This window comes from Grus americana, chromosome 2 (genome assembly GCF_028858705.1).
Source record: "Grus americana isolate bGruAme1 chromosome 2, bGruAme1.mat, whole genome shotgun sequence".
NCBI classification, from domain to species: Eukaryota; Metazoa; Chordata; class Aves; order Gruiformes; family Gruidae; genus Grus; species Grus americana.
The window spans coordinates 77,311,757-77,325,601 of NC_072853.1; the positions used below are offsets into that span (position 1 = coordinate 77,311,757).

At 36.9% G+C, this 13,845-nt stretch overlaps 1 protein-coding gene across 1 annotated transcript in view; it reads right to left on the minus strand.

Annotated features, from left to right (window-relative positions):
* Positions 1–13,845, minus strand: part of ABCA13 (ATP binding cassette subfamily A member 13) — a 199,117-nt gene that overhangs the window by 75,616 nt on the left and 109,656 nt on the right. Inside the window, exons 36-37 of the mRNA XM_054817845.1 lie at positions 1,245–1,491; positions 226–315 (exon numbers count right to left, since the gene is read on the minus strand). Coding sequence (XP_054673820.1) covers positions 226–315; positions 1,245–1,491 — 337 coding nt within the window. The remainder of the gene's footprint in view (positions 1–225; positions 316–1,244; positions 1,492–13,845) is intronic.

Genomic DNA, 13,845 nt, shown 5'->3' on the forward strand with positions numbered 1-13,845 from the left:
AAAGCTGTCACTGACTTTTACGGGATTTAGAGCAGACCTTTAACAATGAAGCCTATTTATGTACTTTACCAGGATGCCAGCTCCTTCATCAGAACAGATTTGTCACTAACCTCATGCTGCAAGAAAAGCTTAGGATAGTCCACACTACGCAGAAAAAAAAAAAAAATTGAATTTACAATATTTACAATTCACAATTAAGGAAGTATTTATGTTATTCACAGTTACCCTTGTTTTGAATGCATGCATCTGTGGTCCCAGTCAAAGAAATATCTCAGTAGAATCTGAGAAAGGTTTCCTAGGTTATCATCTTCAGTGCTGTTCAAAGTGGGCCGGGGGGGCGGGGGGAAGAAAAGGAAACACAAACATGTTAATATGTCTACTTCTATTAACTTTCAGGCTCAAGATCCTACATGTTTACCAAGAAATTAAAGAACTATAAAATCCATGCATAGGAAACATACCAAAACAGCAACATTATCTCAGTTCAAAAACTCTATGTAAACACGTAAAGAACATTCAATGCAATTATGGCTAAATAAATCTCAACATCTCTCCATGGCCATCTTTCTCTCCATATATATGCATTCCTAACTGTTAACATGCTTTAAGTGTTTTTTATGTTTCATTTATAAATTCAAACAGCATTATGTTTATGAAGTTATCTGGATATTTGTCTAGGAGAGAAAGTGATCTGTATTGCTGATAGGCACACAATACACAATAGTTCACAGCCGAGCTATAGATACTGTACATTAAAAATAAATAGATGAACAGATAAATAATCTATCTGGTTTCAAAGCTGAGCATATAGAAAGCAGAGGTTGAGTAAACAGGGCACCAGGGTTTGTTAATACTCTGTGACACTTTCAAACCTGAGAATTATTTTGAGAAAACGGCTTCAGACCTAAGCAAGTAGTTAAAACGAAGCATGCAAAGGCTTGTTTAAATACACTTGTGCATTTACATATAAATGGCCATGACTGGTATTGAAAGAGATTACGCTGTTCAAACTGCTCCAAAGTCTTTGCCCTTTCCTGCAGAAAATCCTTTGCACAATGCTTTTCTAATTTTATCTCTCCCTCATAATAATCTATAAAAATGTACTAAAGATCTGAAAAATAAACAGGTATTTTAAGTAGTAACCTATTATTCTTCCTAGAAAGAAAATAGTCTTTAAAATATGAGAACTCAAGGGTAAAGGTCCCAGAACCCCAGGTATTTTTGATAATGGATGAGCCCTTTACCTAAAGAAGGATTCTGCATTGTCATAAAGTCTTGGTGTCAGCTTGAGAGAAGGGTAATCAATAGCCAGTGGCTTCACGCTAAACAAGGCCATTGCCAGTGCAACAAAGAGGACAGGCAGCAGCACATTTGACAGACTTCCTCTCCAGTCTCGCCTAATGTGGTGAAACCTCTTCATCAGAAAGGCAACAATCTGTGCGAGAACAAGACGGGCTCCATGCACGCTTGAGGACCCCGTAAGTGAGATATCTGAGACAAAAAAAAAAAACCAAAACAACACAACACCTCTTGACAAACAAGGAAAATCAAATGAAACTTTTATGTGCTGTATTTTCAACTACAGAACATAATATCCTTTTTGATAGAAAAAACAAAACTACATAAACCTACAATGTTCTCCTGGATGGAATAGTATAATCCTCCCCAGTATAACTAATTATCTCTTCCCATAAGGGAAAACAGATATTCAGGTAACACATTGTCTCTATAGCTCCCCATACACAGCTAACGGAGTACTGAACACCTGTTTTCCCATGGTCCTCCCACTGTTACAACCATTCCTTGTGCATTGCCACCTTTGCTCCTAGACAAATGAATATGACAAACGTGGCCTGTATTAGCACTAAGGTCTTGATCCACATTGATGGAAATCAGTGGCAACTTTTCCACAGGGATTTCAGTGGGTTGTCGTCAGAGTATGTAACAGAGCATTACAGATTGCTAGAGGCATAAATCTTATAAAAGCATTCCCTTTATTTCTCTGATAAAATTTTCTAATATGTTAGTCAATGCAGTTTTAATAATCCCAGCTCATCGGTTGTCCCTCACATTGCCATGGGAGTGTGTCCACAGCTCATTAACATCTCACCAATCAGACATTTTCCTGATAGACTGTCCCTTGATGTCATTTTATTGTTCTTTGTTAGACACTTGTGAATCACACCAATCACTTTGCCTCCATTTTAGACCCTAATGCCTTCTAGGTATGTGCAGGCTATTACCAGCCTCTCTTACCTGTGGACTTTCCAGGCTGAAAGTACCTCAGCCTCTTTTCTTCCTTACAGCATAGCAGTGTCTGGTAGATTTACTACCACAGGTATTTGTACTGTACCAAGAGTGAATAGCCTGTTTATCGTAGTGCTCAAAGACATACTATATTTTACAATCCCTTGTGATTTGTCTCTTACTACCTTCCCTTCTATATATTTAGACCACTCTAAACAGCATTTCCATGTCACATTTTAACAACTACTTGTATGGGAGCTTTCAAGTAACATCAAGTTAATTTACCTTCATTACACACAGGTTTTTCTCTGTTTAACTGGAACTTTCATCCCAGAAGAGAAAGCTGAAGGACAAATTGTGAGGGGGAGGGCACAGAAAGAGAAGTTGAACTTCTGACAGAGTGGCCATTGAGCAAAACTGCTCACATTCTGTACTCTACAACAACTGGAGTGTGAACTATAAAGTTAGGATATCTTATATTAAAAATTATATGCATTTTGCCATAAAAAGTTATAATCAAGTAGACACTGTGGGAGATTGTGGCTTTTAGGGTTTGGGGACTACACAAGAGGAGGAAGTCAGGTGAGATAGGTCATCATGGTGACACAGAATACCTCGTGTGAACTTCTCAATGCTTAGATTTTTGGAAAAAGATAAACATCACATCCACCTCCAAGAAGAGCAAAAAGGAGGATTCAGGTAAATACAGGCTAATCATTCTCAGTCCCTGGGAAGGTTACAGACTAAATCCTCCAGACAACAACAGTCAAGATAAAAAAAAAAAAAACAAAACCAACAAAAACAACAACAAAAAACCACAACAAAACCAACGAAAAAAAAACCCCAACACCATGAAAAGAGTGGGAATAGACAACATGGACTTAGTAAGGTTGAACCTTGCCACCCGAGAGCTTGCTGTGAACACTGTACTGGTTTGGTGAATGAAGGAGGAGCAGTGGATGCTGTTTACTTTGACTTAACAAAGCCTGTGACATGGTCTCCCACAGTGTCCTTAGAGAAAATGGGGTGAGGAGGACTACAAGGACCGCTGGTCGGACTGCCATGCACCACGCTGAGGGCCGTGAGCAGCGGTACAGTATCCAACCGAGGAGCAGTTGGTTACTAGGGCTGTCCCTCAGGGGTGATGATGAGGAAAATGCTGGCTAACAGTACTTGTTAACACACACACGTGTGCACACCTGCACCTGGAGGGGTTCCACACTGTTTGGAAGCATCTGTGGGTCAGGCACTGGGGATGAGGAGGACCTCCTTGCAGCAGGAGCAACTCTCCAGCAGCACCCAGGGACCCCAGTGGCACCAGGGAGCAAAGTCTCTGCTCAGGGAAAGGACAAGAACCAACAGGTACCAGCTGGAACATGGGAAAATCTGACTTGAGATATCAGGAAAAAAAAAAATTTCGCTGTGAGGGTGATAATCAAAACTCAAAACCAGACTGGACAAGACAATGAGTAACCTGCTCTGACTTGACCTGTTTGACCCACTCTTCCAACCTTAATATTCTCTGATTCTATCATATTCCAATTAACTCTAAGTAATTAATTTTGGGGTTTATTTTCTGGGGAAAAAAAAATTCAAGTGTTTATTCTATTAATTCCACAACCGAAGAGCATTTCTTTTTTCCCCAGAGAATCCCATTGAACAGAAATTCTGTCTTTAAGAAGTTCTAATCACAGCCATATCTTGCTAATTTGACAGCTAACACAAATGGGATTTAGGATTTTGAAACTCTGTGGAGAGAAAAAGTAGCTACAAAATTCAGATTCTGGTTCGGCATTCAAGTGCCCCAATCAAGAATGGTTACATTTTGGGCTTGGAACCTGTTTTTTTCTCTAAATTGGACTAGTAGGAGAAGACAATCTTAGTAAAAGAAGATTATTTAAAAACAAAACAAAACAAAACAAAACAACCCCCCCCCCCCCTTCTTATGAACATATTAAGCTCTTTGAATTATTATGCTAAGACTTTCAATAGTTGACTCAATACAGAAATTGAGACATTTGGAAGCAGAACATTTTTGGAGGGATGAGTGGTTTTAGAATAAAACAGATCCTGTAAGTGTTTCCAGCTGAGCATCCCTGAAATTGTAAAATACACCATCTCGCATTTATCAAAGGAGTGAAATGCCAGAAAAGAAGCATAGAATGAGATATTTGCCATGGTCCCGGACCTGTTCATAGATTATAAGCATGAAATGTGAGTGAAAGATGCTTCAAAATATTTACCCCTTTGAATCTCTGACTATGACAGCTACTTTCTGGGGGCAGAAAGGGAAATCAAAGCTGCCATTTATTCTTTTTTCTTCACAAATGGAACAGAGACAAATGATAACAAATTAATTCAGATTGCAATAGGAAGAGAAACTGTCATCCCAAATAAAAAGAATTGTCCATTTTGTCCAATATCCTGACTCTTACTTAATATTTCTAATGCTTGCCAGCCAAGATACATCACAAGAAGATGCAATAAACCACTATATTAAAAGTATGTTTGCCCCAGGCATTTCTTCTTTTTAAAATGATTTGTCTTTTCTAAAAAACCCTATATGTTTATTATTTAAAATTCTCATTGAGAAAGTGTCAAATGTCTTTCTGGATCATCATAAATGTCAATCTTTGTGACCTTGAATTCTGTCATTCCTTTGTGTTTCAGGTAAAACCCAAAAATCGTGTTTATCTGTTTTGAATGTATTCTATTTGATGGTACTAGATATGCTCTTAAATCTTGCTTTAGGATACAGGTTATAGAAGTTTCCAATCTATTTTCTGCATAAATAATCTCAACCTTTCAGTCTCCTCTTATAAAAAGCTTTATAGTCGTAATCACCTTCACCACTTGCCTCAAGTCCCCTTATATTATCACTGTATCAGTCTCACAATAGATTGTGTTCAGCACAGCTGTCTATCAGATATGGAAACACTACTGATTTATACAATAGCATTATGCATTCTTGTACCGATCTGCTTGTCTTCTTTATGTATCATATCATTTTGTCTGACTGCAGCCACACTGTGAAAAGTAGCCTGCATTGGGCTTTCCAGAATTGACTCAATATGACTTTCAAGATTCCCAAGGTATTAAATCACTTCAAAACAAAACAAAACCAATGTAAATACTATTCCTATCCACACTTATCATTTAAGCCTTCATTTTTCTTAATCTTACATGTATAGTCTAATTTAATTTTCTTTTAACTAGAAGCTACAAAATTAATTTTTGCTTCATAAAGCTTGTAAGTAATTCACCACCTACATTTGATATGGCTGTCAGCAGGCATAAAAGAAGCATACATTTATGGGACAACAGTTTCTGATTACTACTGATAATCATAAAGGCTAGAAGACAAGACCAGCTGACCTCTTTGTTATGAAGTCATTTTTTATGCAGAAAGCTTATGGAAATATTCTCATTAATAATTTAGATCATCAAATTAAAAATCTGACCCAACTGTTAGAAGCTGTCTTGCTTGACTTACGATTGCAATTATCTGCAAGAAGTGCAATTATATTCACAATTAAGTTGCACTTCCTAGCTCATGCAGACTACATTATCAAAAAGATTTTCACCACTTTCCAATTCATATAGTTAATATCAGGTACAGGGAAACAGAGCAGAAATCCTAAAATTTGGGAACTGAAATTTTGAAAATCCTTACCTATAGACTGCTCTAGAATTAGGAGCAGAACCAAATACTGTAAGAGTCTCTAACTGGATAATAGATGTTCTTTTTCTCACCTTTTTTGCACTTCTAGAAAATAATGTGATTCCAAAATTTTTTCATGGCACAATAAAACAAGGAGAAATGGGCTGTGCAATGGCTATGTTAACAGCCAGGAGTAGACATTTTCAATTCTGCTTCTATCATTTTGGCATTTAGACAAGTCATTTAGAGGAGGTTCGGATTTTGGGAAGATAATCCTGGAACAGAAATACCCTGGCAAAACAGTTAAGCTAGCTCACATGAAACTGGTTGCATTTGGAAGCAGTACATATTAATTAGTTTATCAGAATTTCTGTGCCAACGAGTAGTTCTAGGCTGAGCTAGTGATCTGACAGTGTTCTGCATTTCAGCATATGCCATACTGGCATAGAGTCAGTGCTAGCCCACCACTCTGTGCACAGCATTCCATTAGAAGGTATAAAAATGTCCTTCATCTTCTTACATATTTGTTTACTCATTATAAAAATAAATATAATATTGATTTTGCTTCCAGGAGGATTTTGAGGACTGATTTTTCATTTAGGGCGTTTGAATAAAAGGGATTTTGACAGTGTGAGGTATAAAGGGAATGCCTCTAGTCTGTGTTTCATACTATGATTGATTCTTGCTCATATGTAATAGGGTCATGAGCTGTCTCCATACAGAACTGGACAGAAAAATCTATATTTTGGGGGGGGGAATTTCACAAGAGAAATTCCCTTCTACCATTTTTAGATATAAGCATTATGAATATTTCTTCTAAAATTGATTCAGATTGTTTCCATCTTAAAAATTTCCTGTCCAGAAAAGCAAAGCTTCAACAAAACTTAAGTTCCTCCTCCCTCCCTCATACACAATGCTTAATCCAATTAAGTGACATTTTTTGTAGGGGAAGGTGGTTTTTTTTTTTAAACTAAAAATTCAGCTTTACATTCTGGACCCCAGATTCCAGAATGGGATTCTTCATAGGCCTGAAGATCTTTGAGACAGAACAGTAGAGATCTAGGTAACAGTAGAGTTCATCAGTAAAATTAACATATTTTAAACCCAAAGCATTGGTGTCTGTCATTCCACAACCTTGTGGAGAATCCCCTTCACAACTCAGATCTACCAAGCCCTTTTCCTCAATCCAGACAGCTGAATAATCAGAGGATTTCCTTCCTTTATCCAAGATATTTTTATTGTTCAAGATTTGACATGTTCAGTATTTTAGCACACTGAAGTCCACCGAAAGGGCAGTATGAAGTATGTAACTGATTCCTATTGAAAAAAATCAAGAAAGAACCAATGTAACCAGAAAAAAGTGATGAATACTCTCACCAAAGAAGCACCAACACCCAAACTCCACAATCTAAAAAACTGTCACTAGAAAAACTAGCAAACTTGTAAAGTAGCCTCTTTAAGCTCCTTATTTTTGCATTTCCCAGAGAAATGGGTAGGAACAAAAATACATTTGTAGGCAAGAAGCTTAGGAAAAGAATGGGGCAAATTTCATTCAAACTACCCACACTCTATTTAGAAGAAATAAATTCTAAAGTCAAGCCTAAACACAGCAACTATGACCTACCCACAGCAATGTGTAAGAGGCTGAAGAACTGGCAGGGCACCATTGTACCTAAACCTCTTAGAAGCAGGAACACTTTTCAGTACCCTCACTCAACTGGCTGAAGAGGAGATATATCTGACCGCTGGCTAAACAAAAAACACAGCCGTGTAAAATGCTTTTATGCAGAAGGAAAAGTGTAAAACATGCAGAAATTAGTGGACAACAAGCCTTCATCCAAAAAAATAATTTTCTTTACTGTTTCTTGCTGCATTGTTATCAAATCAGTGACAGAGGTGCATCAAAGCAACAGCGTTTGATCCTGGACATCACTGTTTGAATCCAGGATTTTCATTCAGGTTTGTTGCACGCATTAAACACATTGCACAGACTCACAAAAGGCACATAATTAAAGGTCAATGGAAAATACATTGCTAGTATCCACCAGAGAAAAGGAAAGAAATATGACAGAGGTATAATAGATTTTTGTTCCCTTCCTTCCTGTTCTTTTATTTTAGTTTTTCATAAATTACTATGACATAATCTGAAAAATGTATAGAGCAACACACAACACATGTCAATTTGTTAACAAATAAATAACCTTTTTTTTTTTGTTGGGAGACGAGGAACAGTTAAAATGAGGAGTTTTCCGGTCATGGTTTCACATGAAATATGACTGATACAAACACTTTAAGCACCAATCTACAACACCCCACTCCTCTTGCACGCTGATGCACCTTAACCCTACCTTCCGTGGGATAGTTTTGGGATGGCTAACTAGCAAACTGAGAAATAATTAAAACCAGGACTAATTTTTGGGTACTGAATAACCCAACTGAATAGAATACATTACAGTTATCAAAATAACGAACTGAATAGAATACATTATCTAGATTCTGAACAGCTCATTAAATGGATATATTGCCTTTACTGCCACAGACTAAGCAGTTAGAGGTGAAATTATGGAACCATAGCTTCAACACTGCTGACACCTCTGCAGGAAATGACTGCCCCAAAAAGATTGATTCCTGCCCCCCAACCTCTTCAACTTTTGTACAGTTGACTAAGTGAACTTGAAGAGTCCATCTGAATCTACCTCTTCCAACAACAGGCCAGCATCAGAGTATGCTGCTGCAAAGGTCTCAAAACAGTCAGAACAGGAGATTTTTAGTGTAAGGAAGAATCCACATCAAGGTGTTTACTCACTCTTTCCAGACATACCATAGCCTCATCTATGTTACAAATATCACCCTTTAGTTTCAAGAACTTGCATTTTTTTCAGTTAGAACATAGTATTACCTGTATTATACAGGCAAATAGGTGAGCACCATTGAATGCAAGCCAAATATTTCTTAGCAATTATACAAGTTAGATAAAAACTAAAAAATTAGATCCCAATTCTCCCCTCCTTTACATCTTCACAGACATCCATGACGATTTATAGTGGACATTCTATTTCTATCATATGAAATATTAATTTAGATATCTGTAATGAGCATACAAGATACAAAGATAAGCCAGAATCTTGAATTCACATATAACTAGTACTGAAATAGACACAACATTTCCTAACCGTTTTAACCTTCTATTTAATGCAAGAATACCCAGTCTCATACCACTGCAAAAATCCATTAAGCTTTCTCATCACTCATATCAAAATAATAGAAAATCGTCTAAAAGTATAAATGCCACACCATGCAACAGCACCTCATGAGTGGTAATAGATAAGAATTTTAGAACAGATGTGCATCACAGCCACTCTCTATTTCAAGGGTAAATTTGGGGAAGCAAAAGAGTCCAAATGGTATTTAGCAAGTAAATATGGTAGTTACAAAATCAGTGAACTGAGACCTCTGGTTTAAATTTATGGACCTGATTTATAATCTTATTTTTCCAAACCTATTTGTCTGTTTTATCTACTTACTGCATTCAGCCTTAAAACTAGACTGCAAACTGTAAAAGGTAGCGAGAATCTGGGGTTTTTTATCCTTCCTATTAGTCCGTAGGGTGTCTGGGACAACAGGGCTTGACTTTAGATTGAGTTTCCAAGGTACCGCTGCTAGTATAATAAACAATAATAGCCACCACAACAGCTAGGAAAAAACCAACACCCTAGCTCCTGCTGAAGTGTTAGCTGATGTCAAAACACCACTTGTTTTTACTAGTATGAAAATGGGTAGGCATGTAGCCATAACAGAAACTCAACTCAGTATATATTTACTTTGGAATGTAACACTTTTAGTGAACAGTACAAGCACCTACTCCGGTTATAAAAGCATTGTCATAACTTTCAATGTAGGGAATTAATTTTCTAGTACAAAATAGTCGTTTTTCTTCCCTTCTCTAGTCAGAATCACACGAATAGCGCACAAGCATAAAGAAATGGGAAACAATGGTGCTGCCTTCCTATCCATTACCTTACAGACCGCAAAGGGAACCGAAAAAGGTTGTTACACTGACAGCCAAGCTGGTGTGACGAATGGCCATCTAAACGAGTCTGGTCCTGACGGAAGAGAAGGACACATTGCTGAATGCACTGTTCCCATATTTCAGAAATATAGGGTTTCTTTTCGTTCTACAGCTTTGACTTTCAGTGCCTAATACAATCTCTGTTGTTACATTTCCATGTTTTCTTCTGCATTGCCTTGATTTATATCTCTTCTCTACATTTTAGTTGGGGTTGCTGCCAGTCTAAACTATACTGAAAAAGAAGTTGGAATTAAGCACCAAGTATCTTTTAGCTTTCTGTGGTGAACTCTACTGTGGCCAGAGCACCTTCATCATGATGAGACGGGCATATTTTTGGAAACAAATAAAAGACAAATATTCAGCCAGGTGGACACAATCCTATCATGCCCTGAAAAGGAAAATTACTGTAATTTTGGGAGCCCTAATTCTCTGATTCTGAGTTTCTGCATGATTAACTTGCAACATTAACAAATATGCTAATTTCAATTTTCAGGAGATAATGTTCCAAGCAGATATGCTTTTATTGTAGGACTCTCTCCCCTGCAGTGATGCACCTGCAATGAATTGCCATGTGGAGGAGGGGAAAAGAGGGAAAACAGTTGAAAAACAGGCACAGAATGATAGCCTATTTGCACCTTCTGTCTGTATTCTTTAAAAGTACAAAAACAGAGAAGCACAGTCTGTCAGAATTTCCAAAAAAAGATCCCACATGTATCTATGTGTGTATAAATATATATCTCTATGTATCTCAGACTTGGCAGAGAGAAAGAATACATTTGTACATGCACAAGCAAACATCCATCAGATCCATCTATTGCGCTAGAATATACCCTCTTATTACAATAAGCAGCACACTTTTTGTGATTGGTTCCTTTTCTTTGTAGAAGTGTAAATCAGTACTCGAAAGCTATTAGAATTCAACCCACTGAATTCAACCTGTATATTCAGGTCACAACATTTCATGATTGAATCCAATGTAGACAACAGGGCTACAGCCACAGTACTTTTGCTGTGTTTGGTGAAGATGTGGTGAAAGAGCAGGACAGCAATACAATCTGAATGTTCTCTCTACCACAGCACTTAAGTGTGAGACTTAATGCTAACTATCTTAGCATTTTCAAACTAGAGAGATTAAATGTAGCAAGGGTCGAAGGAACTATATAGTCAAACGAGGTGTTCTCAAGAACTTCCCACTGGTAACCTGCTTCCCAGAAAGGGGACTTTTAAATTGCAGCTGTCCAATTTTGTACTGCAGATGACTTTTTTTTTTTATGCAGCTGCTCAGTTTGCAGCGAGGGACCTTTGGAGGCAGTGTTATACACTCTGTTATACACTCTGTTATAGCACTCTGGAACAAGCCTCCTGGAACTGCTCAGAGAAAACTCTGACAACAAATGGAGCAAACCTCTTCAGGAGGACCAAGATTTCACCCTGATAGACAAGGACATTCTTAGCCACTTTGACTTTTACAATTTGTGCAGGTGTTAGCTTAATATGAACAAAGTACTTGGTCTAAAATATTGCAGCTTTCACAATCAAGAATATTTTTAGACACTGTCTCTACTGGAGTTATTCTATTAACAATAAAATCATATCAGAGTTGGTGCAGGGAAACAATTCAAAACTGAAAGATGATTGAGTTCTGCAGGAGACATGTTTTATTCAGACCCACAGCTATAGCAAACAATTGAAAGATGTGTTTGATGAATAATTTCTTTCCTCAGGCATTCTGGTATCTCATAAATAGTGGTATTAAACAGCTACAAGGATCTTTATTAACAGAACCAAATGTTCCATTTTTTCTAATGCTTCCAATGAATATGGTAACCTAGATAAACTGCAAAACAGATCAAGAGACAGAAAGAGAAAAAATATAAATAAAAATTTCCACCTATACAAAAGTCCAACACCAGGTCTACATATCATAAAGTCCGACTTATATATTTCTAATAAGGAATTCTGGCAACAATGTAATATATACATCTTATCAAGGTGTCACCTTGTGAACTAAGTAAGTTTATTGCATGAATAGCTAGCAAAAAAACCTGCAGCCCTAAATGTTGTATGCTTTTCATATTGAATCTACTTTGGATGTTGTCCCTAAAACAGTTTTTTGTTAACTTAGAGAAATGAAAACCTTGTAGTCCTGCAGAATGTTGCTAGTATCAAGAAAACAGATGTGGGACTATTGATAATGTCTTTGTGGGCTTTTGTAACACAAATCTTTCAGTGACAGAGCAGAGACAATGATTTCACCAAGTAAGATACTTTTGAGAAGATACTCTACACAGGAAAATCTAGTTTCATGTGGAAGTATCAACCTCAAATACAGCCTTGCTAGCACAACAAAGATGTGTACCACACCTTCTGCATATGTATGGTATTTACTCATTAGATGAAGCAGGATGTTAAAAAGACTTTGTGAAGTCCCTTCCCTAAGCAATGTTCCATTTGAGAATAAAAAATAAGTATATTTAGTCTTGATAAGCATTTCTTCAAAAAATAGACCATTTACATTAAATTACTTACATAATTGAAGTATCTGTATTTGCTGGTGCAACAGCATTAACAAAGCAATGTTTTAAAATATTTATGTGCATGTGTGTACATACACATGCACTATCTTTATCTATAAAAATATATAAATATGTACACACAGAGGCACACTTGTAAAAAAAAAAAAAATCTATAAATTATATATGCCACCGGTAAGCTAAAGTAAGCAAGGAACCTCCAGAATTTACTTGGTATATAAAAGCTAAAGACACCATATGTGTGACTTTATATTAATTATCTTAGTATCAAAATTTTCTCCAACACATAGACACATATTATGAGGGAGAGCAATAATCAGTTCATCTTGAACATGAGAAGTAAATGTTATCTTTGGAAAACTACTATTGAGCAACAGAAAGAACATAAGCCAAAAAGGATTTCACTATTTAAGTTAGAGAGAAAATATTACTAGAGGTGTAGCAAAAGCCACATTAGTGTTACACCAGGCAACCCATCATTGCTGTACATCAGGCAACCCATTGCTTTTTAATTTTCAGTTGCTTTTCAAATAACAGATGATCACATAAACCATATACTGAATACAGATTTTTGAAGACGTTGCAAATGTGACAAAAAAATGCAATACTATCAAAAACTGAAATCAGGTCATTCTCAAAAACAATAATTGAACACAGGAATACTGTCTGCCAGATCTCATTTATCCTCTGAGGAAGAGTTCTACTTCTCTTACATTTTATTTTTTTTTTCGGTGGGGAGGGGGTAAAAAGTACTTGGGAATCGTTACAACATCAAATGGAAGACAAGCAGTCCTGCAGAGTGGAGAACAAGACTCCTGAATATTTCATTAAAAGACAGGATTTTCAAAATACCATGCAAGATCATAAAGGCTGTCAATCCCTTTTCCCTGTCTGCAGCTGTTGTAATAGCCTCAACAAAGTAGAGGAACTAAAAGAAAACAACAGGAAATCCTGGAGTGCAAAGGAGAGATTGGAGAAAGAGAGACAGAAGGGAGTACTAGCAAGTCTGAGGGAAAACAGAGCCTGTAAGAAATATACTGTCAAGAAGAAATCAAAGAAGTGCTTATAGGCAAGACATAAGAGCTACACAACTGAGATGATCTGATCACTTGGTTTTCAAGATGTGAAGGAAGTTCACATTATAACAATTACCTTTGAATAAATAAAGCATTCCTAGTGCACCCACAACTATCTGTATCCTTTGTCCTTCAGCTCAAAGAAATATCTAACCATATTGGATGAGCTTCCAAGCTATTTCATTTCTGTAAAAAGCACTACTAATAACTAACATGACAAACAATCTAGATTATGATGAAGTCAAGGCAGCAGGTTGT